The 23,063-nt window shown below is 42.9% G+C and overlaps 1 protein-coding gene across 2 annotated transcripts in view; it reads right to left on the reverse strand.

The window, feature by feature from the left end:
- PLEKHG4 (pleckstrin homology and RhoGEF domain containing G4) overlaps positions 1 to 23,063 on the reverse strand; it is a 1,592,954-nt gene that overhangs the window by 275,232 nt on the left and 1,294,659 nt on the right. Inside the window, exon 16 of one of the 2 annotated variants that reach the window (XM_085638629.1) lies at positions 8,435 to 8,612. In XM_085638629.1, the coding sequence (XP_085494755.1) occupies positions 8,435 to 8,612 (178 nt within the window). Of the gene's footprint in view, positions 1 to 8,419; positions 8,613 to 23,063 lie in introns of both variants that reach the window. The other variant, XM_085638628.1, reaches the window with a different exon arrangement.

The raw sequence follows: 23,063 nt of genomic DNA on the forward strand, positions 1-23,063 counted from the left end.
GTTTATTTTAATATTCCGGGTTTGCAAATGCCGCTTTTAGAAAGCTGGCCTTTGCTTGCCTAAACATTTCAGCCCGCCTCTGCGTGATGTGTATCTGATGTCTGGCTGGAGTGAGTGACAGGGCTGGGGGAACCCAGATGGGCAGGGCTAGGTAGCCTGGTGGTGAATAGGACGATCGACAGGTAGATGGGTGGGAGGAGTGCTCCTAGGCTCTGAATAGGACAGTGCTCTGCCCCTTCAATGCCGGCTCCGCCCCCTGTGGAGCGTCTGATGACTCTGCCCTGCACTCTGAAAGAAGAAGCCTGCATCGCGTAAACAAAGTGCTCAGAAACCGGACTGGACTAGGCAAGGGCCCCCCTGGCCTGGGAGAACAAAAGATTTGCTGTATAAATGGAGGAGCCCTGCTCCTAAGAAACTAGATCCGCTTTTGACCAAGAAGAATCTCTGCCTGAGGAGGAGGCACCGGGAAAGCTGTAGGAGGAAGACTGTCCCTATCCTGGGGGATTGGCCTGCAGTGGTGACCTTGCTGCCAAAGGGGAGAAGAGAAACTGTTGCTGAAGACTTTGCTTTATTTTTACTTTCAAGACTTGTGCTTTTCCAAAACGATCTCCAAGGGCTTGGAACGGAGCTTGCCCCCTGAACTGAGCCCCAGGACCATTGGGCTCTACCTGATCTTCACTCGCCTGCCGCTGGACTGTGGTGTCCTTTCCCTCGCCGGAGCTGTGACCCTCGTGCCCCAGTCCCTCCTTGAGCCGTGACCAGGACTGCTTAGCCGCCCCCGTCTTGGGAAGAGCCTCGCTCGATCGGAGCCGCTCCCCCTACGCTGTGCTGGGCTGCCCCTGTCACCTCGCTCGTTGGAGGCTCGCTGTGCACCTTCACCCTCCCGCCGGAATCGGCGTTTGTGAGCATCTCCAAGCCTCGGACGGCCCGGACGTATCTGCGTGCCCGGCTGCCCCGCTTTGTTCACCCGCCACCTGCAACACCCCGCTCTTGTCGTGAGCCTGAAGATCAGACACCCATCGTGAAGTGTGGGAGCCTCGGACGCCGCATCGCCCTTCTGTCGAAGAGCCGCTGAAATCCCGCAACCGCCTTTGCGTCAAGAAACAAGGTACTGTACTTACGAACTCGACCGCGAGCTCGCATCAGATCCAGGGTCCGCAACGTTCTGATTTCCCTGTCATCTGCCGCGTGCTTCCCGGGCGCCGCCTCAGCACGAAGTGCGCTGAGGCCTACAGTTACCTTGGGCCCGCCTAAAGAACTTTCCGTAACAAAGAGAACTTTACTGTATTTCCAAGAATTGTGGCCTCATCAGTTTAACGTTACTGGGCCTTGTATTGAATCTGCTGAATCTACATAAAAGCTTATTTTTATAGACTTCCTGATTGGTGTCCATTTGTGGTGCATGCAAGGGGTTTACTGTATGTATTATTGTACTTGCTTAAGCGTGTACGCCTGAGACTTAGCCTAGACTGCTCGCGCCACGCACCTAGAGGGTGAGCAGGGGTTATTCTGGGGAGTCATCCTTCGCCCTGACAAGAAGTAAAGGGTCCCTGCTTGTTGTGGGTTCACACCTGCGTCAACCAGAGCCCCCTCATTTCTAACACCCTCCCCCAAATCTGACAAACACTGGTTGGCTAGGGCCACGGTGTAATTTGGCTCATCAGGTGGGCAGGCAGCGAGGGGCTGCCTACCCTGGGATCGCCCGTAAGATAACCCATCATGTTGGCATATTTGTTATGCAAATAAACCTGCAGCAATTTTCTCCACAAAGAAGGTGTCTTGTCTGTTTATTTCTCTAGGATATTGCTTTGGGGGGGATGGGGAGTGTTACCGATATTGGCACTATGCAGGCTGCCCCGAGCCCACGAAGGGGGCCCTCCTAAGAGGGCGGCCCCCCTTAGTGCCACATGATGGCACACGAGGCAGCCGCCCAGTGTTTGGGACCCCTATAGGGTCCACATGCCCCGTCATTTCCGGGCAGTAGTTGGCAGGGGGGCGAGGTACATATACCTCTCCCGCCCACTGGACGCCCTCTTTGTCCCGCTGCCCTGATCCCGTTTCCCTCCCCACTGCTTACCCGGCGTACAGGCAGGGGGTATGGGGTGTGTTTGTCTAACTTATTATTTTGTGTTGCAGGCGGAGTTACAGGGCGATCCAGAGGCTGTAAGGTACAGAGGGGTACCCTCTGCACAAGCACTACAAGAGTGCAAAGGCCAAATATCCCAGGGAGGTCCTCGCGTTGGACCCTGGAGGAGCGATGGCGCCCCGTTAGTCCTACGGGCGGTTGTGGACGTGATCAACTGGGGGTTGCCTGCAACGCTCCGCCCCTCCCTTCTGGGGGCGTGAGTAATGGGGTGGACTGGCAAGCCAACCGGTGGGAGGGGCTATCCCCTCACCCAAATCTGACAAACACCGGTTGGCTAGGGCCACGGTGTAATTTGGCTCATCAGGTGGGCAGGCGGCGAGGGGCTGCTTGCCCAGGGATTGCCCGTAAAATAACCCATCATTGTTAAAAAAGACTCATTTATCAGGAATGACGAGTGACAGCGAAGTTCAGCTGGAGCAGAAGTTTATTCACCTTCCAAGTTTCCAGTACAAACATGAATGAATCAACGTTTCCCCCAACGCTCACCACCACCCGAGTCTCCCTGTTCGAAACACAACACTCCGCGTGGTTTCCACGAGCAAGATGCAAGTTTGCTCGTGGACACCACGCGCCATGAACGAATATGTATACAACACATCTCCCCCCCTTTATTATTTATTCATTTTTTTTTCCTTTTTATACATTATTATTCGTTAAACTAAACCATAATATAATTTTTAAACCTTCCCGGGCAATGGTGTTCATGTTTTCTTCCAGAAAAATCTCTTCTCCAATGAGAACACCCTGGTTGTTGATCATACCTCATTTCATTGTGCACATTCTCCAATCGTGTGTCATTTTTAACATTTCTAAATGGAATGTCATTGCTTACATCATCTAAACACATGTCATTGGATACATTCCCGGATGGTTGTGTAGAACCCTTAAATACAGATACTCTGCTCAGATTCCAAACACTTCCACCCTCTATTCTCACCGCATTGTTGAAAACTTGTACAACCCTCTTTGGATCTGACCAGCTTTGGGAACCCTTAAGGACATTCTCTTTCCTCTTTATGCGAACCAGATCACCCACTCCAATTTTTTGTATGCTCACTGGACCTCGCTTCTGGTCCATAGCTTCTTTCATTTTTTTTTTATACTCACTGACCCTTTGTCTAACTACATTGTAATCAACAGCAACCAACTTCTTATCATCCATACCCTTCTTTAACCACCATGGAACCAAACAAGTACTGGGTTTCCGTCCTCTCAAAAGCTCGAATGGGCTGATTAAGGTTACTGAATTAGGAGATGTCCTATATGCTAGTAGCATGGACTGTAGAGCATTGCTCCAATTGAGTCCACCCTTAATGGCAAGTTGAATCGCTTCCTTCACCACGCGATTAAAACGTTCCACCTGACCATTTGACTCTGGATGGAAAACTGAAATTCTCCTATGAGTTATGCCACATTTTTCAAAAAATGACTCCATTTCTCTGCTAATGAACTGGGGACCATTGTCTGTGACAATCTCCTGAGGAATACCTTCCCTACAAAATATACCATCAAGAAATTCAATAACACTTTGTGACGTAACTTCCTTAACCATCTTGATTTCAGGCCACTTTGAAAAATAATCAATTAGAACGATCCCAAAGCATTTATCCTTGGGCAAAACATGAAATGGACCAATAATGTCGAGCCCTAGTTTCCTCCATGGCCCAACAGGATACTCCACAGGACACGACTCAACTCTTAGAGGCACCGCAGATTTGTCACTATTCGAACATTTGTTACATTTGCGTACAAAATGTTCCACAGCGGAATCAATGCCAGGCCACCAAAATGCCTCCCTTATTCGCCTCCTAGTAAATGAAACTCCCAAGTGTCCCTCATGGCCAATTTCCATAATGGTTTCTCTAAGAGAAAAAGGAGGAATTATTCTGTCCATCCTCCTAACCAACCCATTCTCAATGGCTAATTCATCATGGACCTTGGAATAGCTCATCATATCACCAGATAATTTTCTTTCCTCCGGCCATCCCTGCACAATATAATTCTTAACATTGCTCAATTCACTATCATTTCTCATTGCTTCCATCCAAACCTTTTCATCTAGACTCGCCTTATCACCATGTAAGAGGTTGATATCATGCGTTGTGAAAGCAACTTCACAATCATCCTCCTGATAATCCTTATTACTATCCAAAGGTAACCTGGACATGCAATCCGCATGCATATTCGCTTTCCCCTGGACATATTCAATGTGAAAACGAAAAGATTGTAACCTTGATGACAGCCTAGCTAACCGTGCAGACATGGATCTACCGCCGCCAGGAGACATTAGAAAAACTAACGGTTTGTGATCAGTTTTTATTATGAAATCAGTCCCCCACAAGAAATTTCTAAAGTGTTCTGCTCCCCATACGCAAGCAAGTAACTCTCTTTCAATGACAGAGTAGTTCTTCTCTGCATCTCTCAAAACCCTGGACGCATATGCTACAATCCATTCACTAGAATTATCTTTCTGCAATAAAACACCACCTAGACCTAAATTGCCTGCATATACCATAACTATGCATTTTTTCCCTGGGACAAACGGTCTTAAACAAGGTGCATTAACTATGAATGCCTTCAATTTCCCAAACGCCTCAGTCATGTCACTTGTCCACACAAACTTTGCATTTTTTTTCAATAGGCACCTGAACGGTTCAGTCTTCATGGAATAATTAGGAATGAATTTAGCATAAAATTCAATCAACCCAAGAAAAGCAACCAACTGTTCTTTCGAGGTCGGTAGAGGGGCATTGGTAATGCTCTCAATGTGCTTATGTTTTGGTTTGATCCCCTTCCCACTGATAGTGTGTCCTAAATAATCCACTTCCTTAGCCTTTATTTTGCATTTATCTAACCGAAGAGTAAGGCCTTTCTTTGCTAAGGCTGCAATGACGTTATGTAAGTTCTCATCGTGCTCCTCATCATTCCTCCCAAAAACTAAAATATCATCTTGGAAAGCGATGGCCCCTGATAGCCCTTCTAGAGTTTCTTTCATCAACCTCTGGAAAACAGAAGCAGCACTAGCCAACCCAAATGGCATACGACGATACCTGAATAGACCTTCAGGTGTGATAAACGCCGTATAATTTTTTGAGTCGTCAGACAGGACTACCTGGTGGTACGCGCTTGCCAAATCAATGCAGGAGAATACTTGCGCATCGGATAGAGTAGAAACCATCTCATGCAAATTAGGAAGAGGATGTGCATCTACCCAAATGACTCGGTTCAAACTGCGCAAGTCCACACATAATCTGAGCTCCCCTGAAGATTTGACTGAAATCACAATGGGAGAAACCCACGGGGAAGATTCTATTGGCTCAATAATGCCATCATTACAGAGATTTTTTAACATACTCTTCAATTTATCTCTATATGACAATGGGACATTTCTTACTTTTTGACGTACAGGAATGGCATTCTCATGGAGTTTAATTTCGTGTTCAAACCCTTCGTATTTCCCAAGCTTGCCACTGAAAACACTAGGGAATTCCTTAATGAGCTCATCCACAATGACCGGCCCATGGTGAACTTCATGGTCAACAACAAAAACTGGAGGATTGGCTCTTGGGTCAAGTTTGATGCTTAATTCGTGTTGATGTGGCCACCCTAAAAGTGATTTCCCTGACTTTGCCACATAAATTTTACTGTGAGTTTGCCGTCCTGCGAATTTTATGTTCGCGTAAAAATATCCAATCAAATCAATCTTGTGCCCTGTGTAACCACCTGGAGAAACATCAGGATCACTAAGTTCCCTTTTAGGCCAATTTTCATTGAAAACCTTCAAAGAAATAATAGAATACCATGCGCAAGAATCAACCAAGAATTTCAACAAAACACCATCAACACTGATGAGACAGGAAGGAAATTTCGAAACTTTGTCATCACTACATACATTAATTACAGTGCTAATTTCATTTTCATCATTGTCATAGGACGGCTCATAATCATCTGAAAACTGTATGTAATTTACTTTCTTTGTGGGTGTTTTGCAAAACCTACTGAAATGACCTTTCCTATTACATTTAGAACAAACTTTCTCAATAGCAGGACACCCTTTGAAATTTGCTAGATGGCTGTTGCTTCCACACCTGAAACAAAGTAATAATGAATTATGTTTCTCACCCCTAGCATTTGGATACTTAGTTCTGTTCCCATTTTTCGCAAAATTTTCAGATCTTTGAGCAACAATTCTTTTTTGTTTATCACTATCTTTTAACTCTTTGTTGACACTGAATACATCTGTTTTCTCATTTCCTCTAATTTCTTTCACGAACTCTTCAGAGTGTTCAATGGATTTTGCAATATCAATAGCTGCATTTAATGACAAGTCAGATGTTGACCATAATTTCTCCTGAACTTTCTTGCTGTTTGTACACATTAAAATTTGATCTCTCAGTACTTGTTCATATGATATATTCTCAAATTTGCAAGAAGCTGCCAACGATCTGAGTGCTGAGACATAGTCTTCAATAGATTCGTCGCTGCGTTGTTTACGGGAGTAGAAGATAAATCTTTCCATCACTACATTTTTTTTTTTTCCAAAACGTATGTTAAGCTGTGTCGAAGCATACTGGTAAACATTAATTCTCCCAGGACTAATCAACGCAGGTAACGTTTGAAATTCTTTTAGGCCAAATCCACCTAAGCAATGTATTAACAGTGACAATTTCCTTTCTGGTTCGCAATCCTCGCCTTCTAAAACCTCCACATATGCCAAAAATACTGGTTCCCATACTTCCCATGGCATGGGAGGATCACCCGATGATGATAGAAATGAAGGAGGAGGTACGATACCAGACATATTGCACTATAAGTGGTAGATAAACTGTAAATTTTACATGCAAAATAGTTATTATCCTGAATAACAATAAACTTAAGGCACATAAATTATTGTAACTCACATATTGTTTGTCGATTTCTGTAGATTATCTTCCATTAACCTGACAAATTAATCACACCCCAAACTACTTTCAGCGACTAAAACTGAGTTTACATGGATATGTGCTGTCTCGGTTCCTTGTGTTGAATCAGGCAATCCAAAAACAAGGTTGTATTTACGAAGAACGTGACGCGATGATACAATCTGCTTCCAGTGACTGAAACTGAATTTACACGAATTATGCAGTCTCGGTTCCTTTTGTTGAATCAGATAATCCGAGAAACAAGGTTGTGTTTACGTTCTTGTCGATCAACGTGACGCGCTGATACAGTGCGCGCATGCACACCGACGCTGGGAAAATCAAAAGAAAACAGATACAGGATCCTTCTGCAATCGTGAGTAAATAAACTCGTTTTATTATTTTTTTTATGATCTCCGATGAAATCCTTGCTGTTTCCTTAAACTGATTACTCCCTCAATACATTCATTCCGACAATTCCGCGTTGTATTAAAAAAAAAAAAAAACTTATACGCTCTTGTCAGATTAAATGCTCGTTGATAGACTGCTGCAGACGGATGCCCCTTGTAATCCAAAAAGGCTTGAATTGAATTCGCTGAATTTGTAAATGTCGTCCTTTTCGAGACGCTCCTTACAGTGTCAGTTTCATCTGAACACAATTTTCCCTTTAAAATCAGCTTTTCTTCTTCTAATATGCAAGGGCGGTCCGTGCCCGATCGTCGCCAATGTTAAAAAAGACTCATTTATCAGGAATGACGAGTGACAGCGAAGTTTAGCTGGAGCAGAAGTTTATTCACCTTCCAAGTTTCCAGTACAAACATGAATGAATCAACGTTTCCCCCAACGCTCACCACCACCCGAGTCTCCCTGTTCGAAACACAACACTCCGCGTGGTTTCCACGAGCAAGATGCAAGTTTGCTCGTGGACACCACGCGCCATGAACGAATATGTATACAACAATCATGATGGCATATTTGTTATGCAAATAAACCTGCAGCAATTTTCTCCACAAAGAAGGTGTCTTGTCTGTTTATTTCTCCAGGATATTGCTGTGGGGGGGATGGGGAGTGTTACTGATATTGGCACTAAATACATTGCATATTAGAGAGACCAGATGGCCCAGAGCGTGAGCTGTACGCCAAGGCTAAGCCTAGATTTTATGCCTCCTATGGCGAACTGGCCGGTTACAAAACTGAAATGATTTCCAAGAAGCCGGTGTCTGTTCAGAAAATATTCGGATTGGTACAGCTGGGATAAAGTGGAACAGTCAGACAAAGGGAACTCCGTGACACAACATATTGTGCGGCTAGTTTATTGGAAAGGATAGTCCATTCTCTGCTCAGAAGGAGGAACACTCATGACAATCAGCCCTACCTGTTGAAGACCCACCTTTGCTCCTAGTGGCCTGCTGCCACAGGATCTGCGCCACGTCACTGGTCCAGGCTTGCTTAGTTTCGAAGGTGTGGGCCTGAAGAATGTAAGTATCACTGGACGTCCGTCTCCGGAACCAGATCTCAAACCGCAAACCACTTTCCCCGGAATTCTCTGTCAAGCCGATATCTGAAGTCTGGAATAATGATTGCATAGCGTTAGAGGCTGACAAGAGAGGTGTAAGATATACAGTATAGTGCAAATTTATGCTACGGAGAACTATTCTGGGATAACACAGAGACACGAATCATTAGCGAAAGTCTTATGTCACGTCAAGCAACTCCGAAGTCGCTTTATAGAAGTGGTGTTTGATATTCTATCTTGTAATATCAGTGCCTACAATAGCTATCTCCGGGGATGTCTCATTGTTAACCATTGTTTTTCCTGAAAAGCATATTCATCTGAGTAGAATTTACAAACTGAAAGTGTAAAGTGTGCATTGTTTTTATTTTTCCTGCAAAGAGAAATGGTGGCTAGCGGCAAATGAATTTGTTATTCCTAAATTTCGCCTTCCAACATAGAAAAGTACAAATGCTGAAAAGTTACAATGGTATGATATTTCACCACTAAGTCGCAATATTAAAACATCACCAGCTCTGTCACCTAAGCACTAACCTGGTGTATGAATAGTGGCTCAGCCGTTATGACCTCATGTCGTACGGAGGTGTCAGAACAAATTAGTTACATAAACAAGAATGAACCATTGTGAATTAATGCAATACAGCGTGCAAGCAGAAAGCCCCAGGACGAATGTTACAATTGGGTGAGCTCTTCGAGAACAGTGTGATACGGAAATGAACAAACTACAACTTGCTGCACATAGTGTCAGGCAGAAATATAAAAAGAAAAAACATAATGATACAGCAGCCATTTTGAACAATATAGCATCGGTCCTATTTAGCGTTAGAAAGAAAAAGCATATTTTAACATGTTGAAGCAAGTTTGTTTCAAGTGTAATAGCTTCATGTCAGTATAAACATATAAATTCAAGTGTACGTTAACTGTTCTGCACACTGTTGTTAATGCAAATTTTGATTTGAATGCACAAAAACTCTAACAGAGGTGTAGCTACCACAGGCCTAGGTGCAAGACTCCACCCAACTGCTGTCTTGGAAGATACTCCTGAAGCAGCAACTTGATTTGAGGACACATGCTCATGCCCATAAGATCTGGGTTCCACACTGTCCTGGACCAATCCGGAGCCACTAGGATGACTTGGGCTCAGTCATTCCTGATCTTCTTCAGAACTCGGGTAAGAAGAGGCAGCAGCGTGAAGGCATACAGAAGCCTTGTGTTCCACTCTAGGAGGAATGCGTCTCAGAGAGACAGCCTTCTTGGGATTTCCAGCAGGTTGATGTAGAGGCAGACATCCACCGGAGATTAGAGTCCTCTGATCTATCTCTCTTCCAGGCCAGTAGTGACACATCTATCAGCACAAGCAGAAAGCCAATAGGTCAAAAAGCCTCAAAGCCATCCAGGCTTGAGATTGAAACATCGGGATCATAGACAGAATGTCCTGGATTCAGTGGTCCGGAGGAAAAGCTTGAAAATGCACCATGTCCAGGATGGCTCAGATTAAGGGGAGCCTCTACAAATAAGTCAGGTGTAAATTGGTGAAATTATAAAGGAGCATGGCAAACTAAAAGTGCTTGTGGTCCACCTTGAAACGCAGATAGTGCCTGTAAGCCTCCAGGACAGTAACAAGGAAATAAGTGTCCTGCAGGTCCCTCACCACCATCCAACCTCCTGGGTCCAGAGAAGAGAGAACCTGGGCTACGGTGAGCATCTTGACTTTGTCCGTCTGCAGGAATGCGTTGAGAGATCGAAGATCTAAGAAGGGAGACAGGCAGGCCTCCACCCCTCTGCACCAGGACATAGCGAGAATAACACCTAGTTCTGATTTCTGAAGCTAGAACCCTTTCTATGGCTCTTTTGGCCAAATATACAACACATAAACTGCAAAATGCAATTCAGAAATCTTAGTGCGGAAACCTCTGCCACCCCTAGTTTTTTTGTGCAGAGATCTCAACCACATTTATGGAGATCTCCACACAACGAGATCTATGTTTTGTATCATATGCAAGGGGGATGAAGGTGAATGGATGGAAATAGGGAATAATTACTACTAAATCAGTGGGGTTTAGGAAGGAGTAAGGAGGGTTTCAGAGAGGGACATCCAAATACAAACCTCTGCTCAAACAATAGTACAATATTTGTTACTCACAAACTACACTTGTAGAGTTGCAACAGCCAAACACGTCCTAAAACAGAAGTAAATGTATGCAAGCTCAGCTGTGAAATAAGCCTAGCACCACACATGGCAACCCATGGGGAACAACCTTTACAACGCAACTTTTACAACGCACTACCTTTACAACGCATTTTTTACAACGCATAATCCTTTACAACGCATGACATTACAACGCATGACACTACAACGCATTTTTAAAAACTACCTTTACAACGCATTCCATTACAACGCATACTACCATTACAACGCATACCATTACAACGCATAATATTACACTACACTATCCAACACTTACCCTACTGTTGCACCCCCTGGAGTTAGAATAGTAATTTTTACCCCTATACTATCCAACACTTACCCTACTGTTGCACCCCCTGGAGTTAGAATAGTAATTTTTACCCCTATACTATCCAACACTTACCCTACTGTTGCACCCCCTGGAGTTAGAATAGTAATTTTTACCCCTATACTATCCAACACTTACCCTACTGTTGCACCCCCTGGAGTTAGAATAGTAATTTTTACCCCTATACTATCCAACACTTACCCTACTGTTGCACCCCCTGGAGTTAGAATAGTAATTTTTACCCCTATACTATCCAACACTTACCCTACTGTTGCACCCCCTGGAGTTAGAATAGTAATTTTTACCCCTATACTATCCAACACTTACCCTACTGTTGCACCCCCTGGAGTTAGAATAGTAATTTTTACCCCTATACTATCCAACACTTACCCTACTGTTGCACCCCCTGGAGTTAGAATAGTAATTTTTACCCCTATACTATCCAACACTTACCCTACTGTTGCACCCCCTGGAGTTTGAAAAGTAATTTTAACCCCTATACTATCTAATACTTACCTTAAATGCAATTTAATATTATGCGTTGTACTGGTATGCGTTGTAAAGGTAGTATGCGTTGTAATGGAAATGCGTTGTAAAGGTATTTTTTAAAAATGCGTTGTAGTGTCATGCGTTGTAATGTCAGGCGTTGTAATGGATTATGCGTTGTAAAAAATGCGTTGTAAGTGCATGCGTTGTTAAAGTGTGCGTTGTAACGTCATACATCCCAACCCATAGATACTATAATACACTTCCACAAAAATTAAAGGAGGCACAAAATACCAATAAGGAAAAATTGTTATTTAACATTTTCCTATGTTTTCCATTTTTTGTCTTTTATTTATCTTAAACTAGGCTTACTGCACTTAAAGCACACCTGGTAATACAAAGGAGAGGGAGTATTGACTGTGGACTCCAACGCCCATCTACAAGTGAAACACATTACAACACAGAGCAATCACATGCATGCTACTCCTATATAAGAAAGAACCTCACACAACAAACAACGTTTTGGTCTTTACTATCTCAGTTAATATTTTGGCTGCTCTGGCTCTAATTTAGAGGAACCTTTATGTGACGGAGGAGTGAGAGAGTTTACATCAAAGTATCAACATCCTTGGGATGTTCCGCGGAGGAGTTATTGCCAGACACCACTTCTCATCTAAAGTGAATCTTGACATGGCTGCAGACTCAGTGCCGGAGCTTGATTCACTTACAGCCGACTCCACAAGCTATCCCTGCCTATGTTAAAATCCAGGCTGCATTCTGTTTCATGGCCACTGGGTAAGTTCTGAAAATGTAGGCATCTCACAAGTACACAACATTTGATGCTTGCATCAGGTACTGAGATGCAGCAACAGAAAAGTACACCACTTTCTCGCCATGTCCAGTCAATGTTAGAAAGGCAAATGGTGGCAATAGAATTCTACACCTTGCCCACTTCCCTCATCTCTTAGGGGCCACTGATTGCACCCATGTGGCACCTCAATCAACTCACCAAAGGGAACACCTTTTTGGCAACAGACAAAGAAGTTACCTTCTTCCTGGTGGATACTCTATCTAATGTAGACTCCTCACTTTAAGAAAATTACCCATACACCACACCAGGGTTGGGAGCTTTTTCACCAATACCCCAGTGCACTACTAGGGGGCACCTTGCGTCTCCATGCTGGCTCTGTACTGCCTCATAATTGACAGAACGGAACTGGATATAAGCACCATCCCTGTGTGCTGACGTCAGCTTCTTGCTTGAGTCTTTCCATGCCCTCAGACTCAGAGCATAAAACAAATATCAGTATTAGGTTGCAGATATGTAACTTGGGAACTTTTTAGATGGCGAAAAAGGTCATTCCATAGAACACAGAGGTGGGAATGCAGTGAGGAATCTGAGGTTAGATAGAGTGTCCAACAGAAACACAGCTACAGAAGGCTAGAGTTACTCACCTTCAGTAACGCTCTTTCTGGTGTATACTTTAGTGTAGATTCCTCACCTTAAGAATATTACCCATGCACCAGACTGGGTGCGGATTTTTTTTCCCAGCAATACCCCAGTGCTCTACAAGGGGTCACCATGTGTCTCAGAGGTGGGTCCATACTGCCTTGGAAACGACAGAGCGGAGCTGGATATAAGCACCATCCCTGTGTGCTGATGTCAGTTTCTTGCTTGACTCTTTCCGTGCCCTCAGACGCAGAGCATAAAACAAAATCAGTTTCAGGTTGCAGATATGTAACTTGCAAACTTATTAGATGGGGAAAAAAAGCCATTCCACCAAACACAGGAGAGGGACTGCAGTGAGGAATCTGAGGTTAGGTAGAGTATCCACCAGAAACAGAGCTACAGAAGGTAAGTAACCTGTTCTTCCGATAATTACTAGTAACCACAGATTCTTCACCTTAAGAACAGATACTAAAACAGTACCTTCCAAAGGTGGAGGGTCTGTGGAATGGAATCAAACTAAAAAGTCCTGCAAGACTGAGAGAACAAATGTCATTCTTGTCAGGCCTAGTTGTCAAGGCAGTAATGCTCTATGAACGTGCATACTGATGCTCACGTCAAAGGAAGAACAGGCATCCGTGTGCCAACACAGTAGCATCAGCCTTAGCCCTGGTGCAATAGCTCTCAGTCCTTTCGAAGGCTGCTTTTTGGCCACTGCATAGCTAATCCTAATGCAGAGGTCTATACACCTAAACAGATTCCTCTTCTGAATAGTCTTTCCCTTACTCGCCCTAGAGAACCCTACAAAAAAGATGATTATCTACCCAATGGTATGATTGATATAAATTCTTAACACCCGTTTGGGGGTTCAAAGGATGGAGTCTCCTCTATCGATAGTTGTGGAGCGGAAAAGAATGCCGGGACAGTTTTGGGTTGCCCAACGTGGAAAGGAATCATGACTTTTGGCAAGAAGGCCTGTTGTGGTTGAACATTACCACTTTAAATATAATCCTTTGTATGTTACCTAGTAACATGAATATTCCATTTAAAACATAGTCTGCCAGAGTCAGTTGTTACCTGACCTGCGTCCGCACTGGTGGTCTTTATCCTTGATCTATTAAAGACTGCTTGAATTATCACCTGTTGTGAAGAACCTTTATATTATCTTAACATTGGCGACGAGGATAGGGAAACAGGTATTCAAGCATTGACCACCAGTTCCTTAAGGAAACCCACAGACTTGAATTCAAGAGCTGACGGAGTTGCAGTGTTAACAGAACATTTATTTCTCAAGGAAAAACAAGTTCTCAAGAAAACTGTAAGTCGATCCCAAGAAAACTTGCCTTCGCACTATTGATACGTTATTATCTACAAGAATCGGACTTTTCGATAGTGACCATTACCTGCATCATTACAAATGCTGTGGCCTCTCGTGATCACCGGATCCGTGCTGTTCTTGGGAAGCGTTACTGTCTAGCAGCTTCTGTGACGTGCGGCTGCGTGAGGAGGCGTGACGCGACGTGATAGAGTTTCTCAGGAACTGCTACGCATCCAGGGTGCTTCCGGGGCATATTTGTTTTCTCCATGTGCTCATGCGCGGTGACGCACACACCCTGGGTTTTGTCTCCACAGCAGTGCGCTCTTCACTAGTCGAAGTCCACTACTCCTCTGCACATGCGCGGTGACGCGCACACCAATTCACGATTTTGCATATACAACAAGCGTGAAGGAGTGCGGTGAAGCGCAGAGAAGTGTGGTGAAGCACGGTAAAGGGCGGAGAAGTGTGGTGAAGCACGGTAAAGGGCGGAGAAGCGCGGAGAAGCGCACTCCCAGTTCATTTATTAAGTATACACCTTTGGAGATGCGCTGTGATGCGCACACCTTTTTGTGGATTTATAACTTCCGACTTTGCATGCCATAATTCTTGAGTAAAATCTTGAACTCTAGAAACATTATAATTAGTAATTGTTTATCATTACTTACTACTATCTTTAATGTGACATTGATTGCTGGGTGTATGCAATTTCTACAGCTTATTTGTGGTTGATAATTTATCTTCTTGTGCATACTTATTATGTCATCCTCTAACATGTCCCAACCTCCACAGTTTCTCTCAGATAAAGGTGACCCTACTCTTCCTTGGAGTAGATGGAAACTGTTATTTGATTGATATTTGTTGGCCATTGGTGGTGAGAAATTCTCTGCGCTTGGGAAACAGGCAATTCTTTTACACAACCTAGGAATTGAGGGTAGACATGTCTATGAAAGCCTAGATGAGATTGTTTTGGGGCAAGGTGAGGGTGAACCTGAGAATGTTTATGATATGTCGGTAATGATGTTAGAGAGGCATTTTGGAGCTAGGATAAATGTTGTTTTAGAACGACATAAATTCTTCACGTGGGTTCAAGGCAAATTGGAGAAAATTGGAAACTATGTTGCAACCTTAAAAACTTTAGCTCGCACATGTAATTTTGAGGAACTCACAGATTCTTTAATAAGGGATCAGATTGTGAGATGTACTAATGACGTGAAAGTTCAGCAAAAACTTTAGCTAAAAATCCTGATCTCAAAGAGACATTAGCTATTGTAGAAAGCCTAGAAAACTCGAATATGTGGGTGCGTGAAATGAAAGATGTTAAGAGTGACGCAGATCTGTTGACTGGGTGTGAGTGTTTGATTGATTCTGATGCTCCGTCCATCACCACCCCCTTTTGTACCGAAGAGTGACGCAGTGCCTAATGAAGAAGTAGCTGTCAATGAAATAAAAAAAAAAATGATGACAAAAACAATGAGGAAAATAGTGCTTGCGACAAGGTTGGTGATGTTAAGAAACAAAACAGTGCTGAGGCACGTAAGAAATTTGGCAATAGTGATTACCGAAATACAGGGCGTTTCCCAAATGGTTTCAAGTGCTTTAGGTGTGGAAGTGAAGGACATCTATCAAATAGTCAAAGTTGTTTTGCAAGATTTGCAATGTGTAAAAACTGTGGCAAAAAGGGACACTATGCACGTATGTGTCGTGTTAAGACTCAAGTGGTACATTGTGTGGAAGAACAAGGAAATTTTCTGTTAAGTGTTAAAGAAGAAAATGGTGTAGTGGATGGTGATGCCTTGGAGATGCCTGTTTGTAACATCATGGTTGGAGGGAAAAAATTGCCAGTTTTAGCTGACTCTGGGTCTCCTTATACAATGGTAGGAGATAAGAATTGGGAAATATTATTTGACAAAGAGAATTTAGAGCTTTCCCCACCTGACATTAATACAGTTGGTTATGGAGGTAAAAAGAGTGATGTTTTAGGGTATGTGGTGATGAAAATTCAATTTAAAAACAGAGAAACTGTTGTAAAGTGTATGTGGCAAGAAGAGGAGATAACTTGTTGGGGTGGAGACATCAGAGAGATATGGGTATCACTTTGAATCCTAACTCACCTGAGAAAGTGTTATTGCTGTCTACCTGTCAGTCATCTGATGACATTTGTGCAGAATTTCCCGCAGTTTTTAGTGACAATTTGGGTTTATTGAAGAGTTTTGAACACAAAATTGTTCTGAAGCACGGAGCTCAACCTTCTGTCTCAAAAGTGAGGAGAGTACCACATTTAATGATGGAGCCTTTAGAACATGAAATCAAAAAACTCCTTCAAGCTGGTGTCATCGAGGAGATAGAGAGTTCGGAATGGTTGGCTCCAGTAGTTTTAGTGCCCAAAGATGGCGGAAAGAGTGTCAGGATGTGTGTGGACTTGTGGGAACTTAATAAACACATCTGGGTGCACAGACAACCCCTACCAAATATTTCAGAGACTCTGGCACTAATAAAAGATGCGAAATTTTTCAGCGTGATGGATTTATCGTCAGCATACCACCAAGTGAAGCTCCATCCGGAGTCAAAACATCGGACTTCGTTTGTCACACCCATGGGGGTTTACAGATTTATCCCCATGCCTTTTGGTTTAGCCTCGGCAGCTGCTTGCTTTCAAAGAGTCATGTGTAAAGTTCTGGAAGGTTTACAGAAAGTATTAGTATTTCAAGATGACATGTTAATTTATGGTTGTGATAAGAAGGAACGTGACAAACATTTGCGGGAGGTTCTCTTTCGATTGCAAAGTTCAGAACTTGTAATCAAGAACGAAAAATGTAAATTTTGTGTAACCTCTGTGAACTATCTGGGGCATACGATTTCAGGAGAAGGAATCAGTCCAAAGCTAGACCTAGCTGAAAGTGTAGTTAAAGCACCTGTACCTTCAGATAAGGATCAAGTACGATCCTTTTTGGGGCTTGCTGAATTTTGCTCTAAATTTGTTCCAAATTTTGCTAGCTTGTCTCTACCGTTAAGATCATTGTTAAAAAAAAAATACTAGGTTTGAATTGTTTCAAGAGTGTGCAATTTCTTTTAACAGCATCAAGAAAATTATTGGCAAAATGCCTACACTTGGACATTTTGATGCTTGTAAAAAGACAATTTTAACTACAGATGCAAGTATGAGGGGACTAGGAGCGGTATTGTCTCAACTTGTTGATGGAGAAACAAAAATTATAGCATTTGCCTCACGTTCTTTGAGAGGTGCTGAGGAGAGATATTCTGTTGTAGAGCGTGAAGCTTTGGCAGTATATTGGGCCATCCATCATTTAAAGTTTTTCTTATGGGGTATACCCATACTGGTTAAAACAGATCATCGACCACTTTGTCAGATATTTTCTTGTAGAGAGGCTGAAAATGTGTCCCCTCGCATCAAAAGATGGATGGAGGGACTAACTGAGTTTAACTTTAGAGTTGAATATGTTCCGGGTTCAAAAAATTTACCAGCTGATGGTTTATCTAGGATGCCATTACATGATGTTGGAGATAGAGTTGAAGATTCTTTGGTAGCATGGGTCTGTGAATCTGCTGTTCATGCTGATGAATGGGTTCAAGCTTGTCGAGAGGACAAGGAATGGGATGTACTTAAAGATTGGATTGTCAAAGGTTGGCCTTCAGATCAAGAGGTGCCAAACACTTACAAATCTTTCTTGCACGTGAAAGATGAGTTGTGTATAATTGATGAGAAATTACTCAGAGGTGAGAGAATGATACCCCCTCGTAGTCTTTGGAGTAAATTAATTAACTTGGCACACGAAGGACATTTGGGTAGGAATCTGACCAAGGCTAGGGTCCGTGAATGGTATTGGTGGCCTGGTATGGATCATCAAGTGAAGGAAGTTGTTAAGGATTGTTGTGAATGTTCCAATAATGATAAAAGCAGGAACACTTACGTAACTCCTCTTTCTCCTGTGGAAATTCCCACTGAACCTCGGGTTAAGTTGGGTTTAGATATTGCTGGACCTTTTGATCTTACGCGACAGGATGAGCGTTATGTACTGTTGTTGGTAGATTATACTTCCAAATGGGTTGTAACCAAATGTGTGCCCATGGTTAATACTCGAACCGTGATTGAATTCCTTACAGAAGAATGTTCTAGGGAAGGTATTCCAAAGTGTCTCATTACTGATAATGGGGTACAATTTGTTTCTCAAGAGATGTGTGCTTTTCTTAAGGATTTTTCTATCAAACATTATAAAACTGCATTGTATTTACCACAAGCTAATGGTTTAGCAGAAAGCATGAACAAAATTGTGAAGAATTGTGTTCAGAGAGCTTTGCACACCCAATCTTCTCTAAAATCCTTGCTCAGGGAGACATTTTGGGCTCATCGTAATACTCCGAATAATGTAACCTTGATGTCACCTTTTTCAATCTTGAGAGGGAGAAAACCTCATGATAAGTTGAATCCAGCTTGGTTGAAGAGGAGTGTAAGTGTGTGCCAATCTAAAGAGAGAATACAGTGTAGAAGATTAATTCATCAAGGGAAGTATAAAGTCAGATTTTGATCGGAAAAATAGAGTATTAGGGAAAAAGTGGTCTGTTGGAGATAGAGTCCTGGTCAGAAGACCAGGGTTGTTAAAAAAGGGTCTTTCGAGGTTTATGGGTCCGTTTGTGATTGTGGAAGTGAGGAAGAATGTTGTACGTCTTAATTCTGGGAAGGTTTGGACTATGTCCAGGTTGGTCAAGTGGAATGGTGGTAAAACCAGGTCTTTTAAGACTGCTTAAAATCATTCTTTGAAGTTTTTCAAGTGGCCAAGCCTCTGGTCCTGTTGCCCAATCCAATAATGAATTTGGGGAGATTTGTTCTGGGGGACACACTACTAGAAGAGCATATCTCCTCCTGTTTGGCATCGTGATTATCTCATGATGTAGTACTGACGTTGATAGGCTGAACTTTTCTTGTGTTTCAAGTATTTATGTGAGTTCTTTTGATGTTAGCCTGTTTATAATATTGATCCCTGTTTTATTCATTCAAGTGTTTTTGTGTATGTTTTTCCCTCTCTATTATTGTATTTTATTTCTTTTCAGGTGAGGGAGATGTGTTGGGGTTGAACATTACCACTTTAAATATAATCCTTTGTACGTTACCTAGTAACGTGAATATTCCATTTAGAACATAGAGTCTGCCAGAGTCAGTTGTTACCTGACCTGCGTCCGGACTGGTGGTCTTTATCCTTGATCTATTAAAGACTGCTTGAATTATCACTTGTTGTGAAGAACCTTTATATTATCTTAACAAGGCCATCCTAGTCCTCAGCACCAGGTTGTCCAGAAAAAAGGTGATGTAGGGGGGTTGCACTCACCCGATGACCTGAATTGATCGCGATACGGAAATCTGAATTGAAGGCTGGAAAACACAATGGACAACTTTGCATTGGCTCAGAGGGTATACAAGACCAACTTAAGGACTCACTGTGGCATTACACATGGTGTACGAGGGAACATGTGTGACAAACCTTTAATAAACCGTATCAGAACAGGTAATTTAAGCAATTTAAGCAAGGGCAGCAGCACCTTACCGCGACCTCGATCCCAGGAAATAGACTAAAAACTACACAAGTAGAGTACAAAATAGACGGTAGCGGTGAAAAAAATGGCAGTTTAATGAATCTGAAAAATGGGAAAAAAATTTAAACAAATGTATTTAAAAACTTTAAAAAATGTTAAACATGTAACATGTGTCAGAAAGTGTTATAAAAATGTAAATAAATGGTAAAGTATAAATTAAATAATAGTATAAAATATATATACAATTATTTATTCAATACTAACAAAAACTTAGGCTCAAATAATGTTGAAAATATGTACTTAAAACAATGCAGGAAAAGTACAAAAAAAAAGTGTCAAACATTGAAAAAAAGTGGAAAATGTACCATATGTAATACAATATATATTTGATATACATGTTGTATGTAATAATAAAACTGTATTAAGACCCTGATTACAAGTATGGAGGTCTTCCTGTGTTGAACCTGCCTGCAGGATTCCGAGTTGAATCCAGGGCTGGCGGTGCAGCCGTGGCGGTGTCACGGCGGCGGGTATGTTTGGCTCGTAGGAGAGGCTAAACAGTATACCGCCGCCAAGACATGTATGTCCGTCCATGGTGTGGCATGCATCATGTTGAGCATGCCACACAGTGCATGCAAGACCGTGCACTTTGAGGGCCGCACATTATGTGCCCTCGCCTTCACACACATGGGCAGATTTGCCCGGGGCTCTGATAGGGGCCCCTTTCCATGCCTTGCCATCAAGCATTCCAAGGCTGGCCCCTGCCATGAAATGACTGGTGGAAAGGCAGGTCGGAATCTGTTAAGCGGTGCCAACAGCACCGCCACGATTCCCGCCTGCTTTCCCCTACCGCCGCGGAATCCCGGCGGTAGCATGAGTCTTGTGGCGATCCCCCCGCCACCATCATAATACGGAGGTGGGACCGCCATACTTTTTTTTTTTTAGCAACAATTTTTATTGATTATCAATGAATCAAGACGGTATTCAAAAAGAAAAGCCGAAGACAATGTGGGATTCGGTTACATACCCCAAATTCGAGTACATACACATGTACGTTCAGGCGGTATACTCGTGTTAAGGCCCTAAAGATGTTTTTTTATTTATATAAAATGTTTATTTCTAATCTGAAATATATATGTTTAAAAATGTAAATAAAATAAACTTTTACATTATAAAGAAATTTAGAAAAAAGTGTTGATTGTCTTCAAAATATAATATGTAATTAATATTAGTTATTACAAACATAAACCAACTATTATTTATTATATTTCTAAACACCAACAGAATGAAATAATACAAACTATTTCTACTACATACAAACTCAATTAAAACAAAGTATTTCACACTAAAATTATAAAATTAAATAATCAAATCCCAACATAAGCCATTTTTTTGCTTGTATTCTGTTGTAAAGATTTCCCCCAAAAAAGAAAAACAATACAAGACACGTGGTCAAAATTACATCCAACATGCATAGATAATGTGACACATGGGTATTGTCACAAACGAGAATTTACAATTGTCAGACTGCATCGAGAGGTGATACAGGTGGAGGGCGCCCTCCACTGCAGACCCATGCAACGAAACATGTCACATGCCCATAAACAGGAAAACAAAAATGTTAAACTGTGTAAGGTCAGGATGTTTCCCAGTTAACCCCCTAGTCTTGCACCATGTTACTGAGTGGCACGTGAGGGGGTCCCAACGTTGGTGGTGAGGGTGCGGGGTCAGAGAAGGGGTTCGCCAAGTAAGGGTTCAGAAGCGCTTTTGCTGTCGAAGCATCAAAAAAGCCGGCTAGTCAAAAAGCTGTGGTGCTTTAAGTTTTGGCTAAGTAAAGCATGTGTTTTCCAGGTGAGAGAGATAGTTAAGCAGTGGTTGTCCAATACGTGTAAATTTGGCATCAGTGTGATCAGTTTGTGGGATATTGCCATGTTTGCCAGAGGCGCATGAAACTTAGGGCAATGGGGGCGGGGGCTGTAGCCTTTTTCTAGGCAAGCGCTATCAGTTGCTTGGCAGAGCCCAACATGTGGCTAATGAGTCTCTAATCAGCATGTCATTGCTGCTAATGCTAGGGGTCGGATGCCCAGTATAACAGTGGAATATGAGGCAGGAAGTGGAAATCCCACTGTGCTCTTGATGTGTCCCAGAATCTCCTTCCACTACGCAGTGATGAGGGGGTCCAAGACCACCAGATGTGACAGAAATCCCTTGGCTCCTTACCGCAGCGCCAGCAAAGGGCAGAAGCCGTAGGATAAATAGTGTGAAGACGTGTTGGGGTATAGAACCACTGAACCATGAGGTTATATATAGCTGTCTCTAGTTGGGGTATGCTTCTATATGTCTTGGGAAGTCACACTATAGAGTTTTCCACTGCTTTGGGGAGATGCCCTCTGAAGTGCTTATTTGCAAAAGTGTTTAGTATGGGTGTATGCAGGGAGGCATAAAATATAGAAGCACATGGTAGGTTTGAAATATCAGTCCCCTGGCGCCATCATATGCCTTGACTAGCTTCCCAAAAGGGGTGTAAGCCCTTGTGGCCCACTGAACGTTAGGGGGTGGAGTGCCCAGTAGAGCAATTGGCAAAATTGCAGGCAAGTCAATTCAGGGATTATGAAGTCGAATTTGCATTGGTCAAAGGGCTTAAGAGCTTCATGCAAACAGGTTGTGCAGGGTTCTCAGTCCCCGGCCTCCTAGACAGGGAATGTGTGAGGGTCAAGGCCTGGGGTGAAATCCGGATTGCGGGCAATAGGTGTGTTGGGAGAAGGAAAGGCGGTAAGGCCTCTCTTAAGGTCTAGTTTGTTCCATATCTCAAGTGCTGTCGTAGTGGGGGTAGCTATGTAAGCACTCCTTGGTCTTGCATGCTTAGGGAGCCAAGCCATATTCCAAAAAGTGTAACATGCAACTGCTCTGTCCATGTGGAGCCAGTTTTGCCACTCTCACGGACAGCCCACTCAGAGATATAGCGTAAATGGGCCTCCCAGTAGTATTCGGGTAGGTTAGGGGAAGCTAAGCCACCCATGTCTCTGTGTAGTATCACTAAGGAGTTAGAGATTCTAGGTCTTTTACCACTCCAAATGAAGGAGTGGATGTGGCACTGTAGGCACAGGATATAGTTGGGAGGATGGGCTTGGGAAAGGATTGAAAAAGGTACACGATTCTGGGAATTACGTTTATTTTAATGACACTGATGCA

This window comes from Triturus cristatus, chromosome 12 (genome assembly GCF_964204655.1).
Source record: "Triturus cristatus chromosome 12, aTriCri1.1, whole genome shotgun sequence".
In the NCBI taxonomy this organism is placed as follows: Eukaryota; Metazoa; Chordata; class Amphibia; order Caudata; family Salamandridae; genus Triturus; species Triturus cristatus.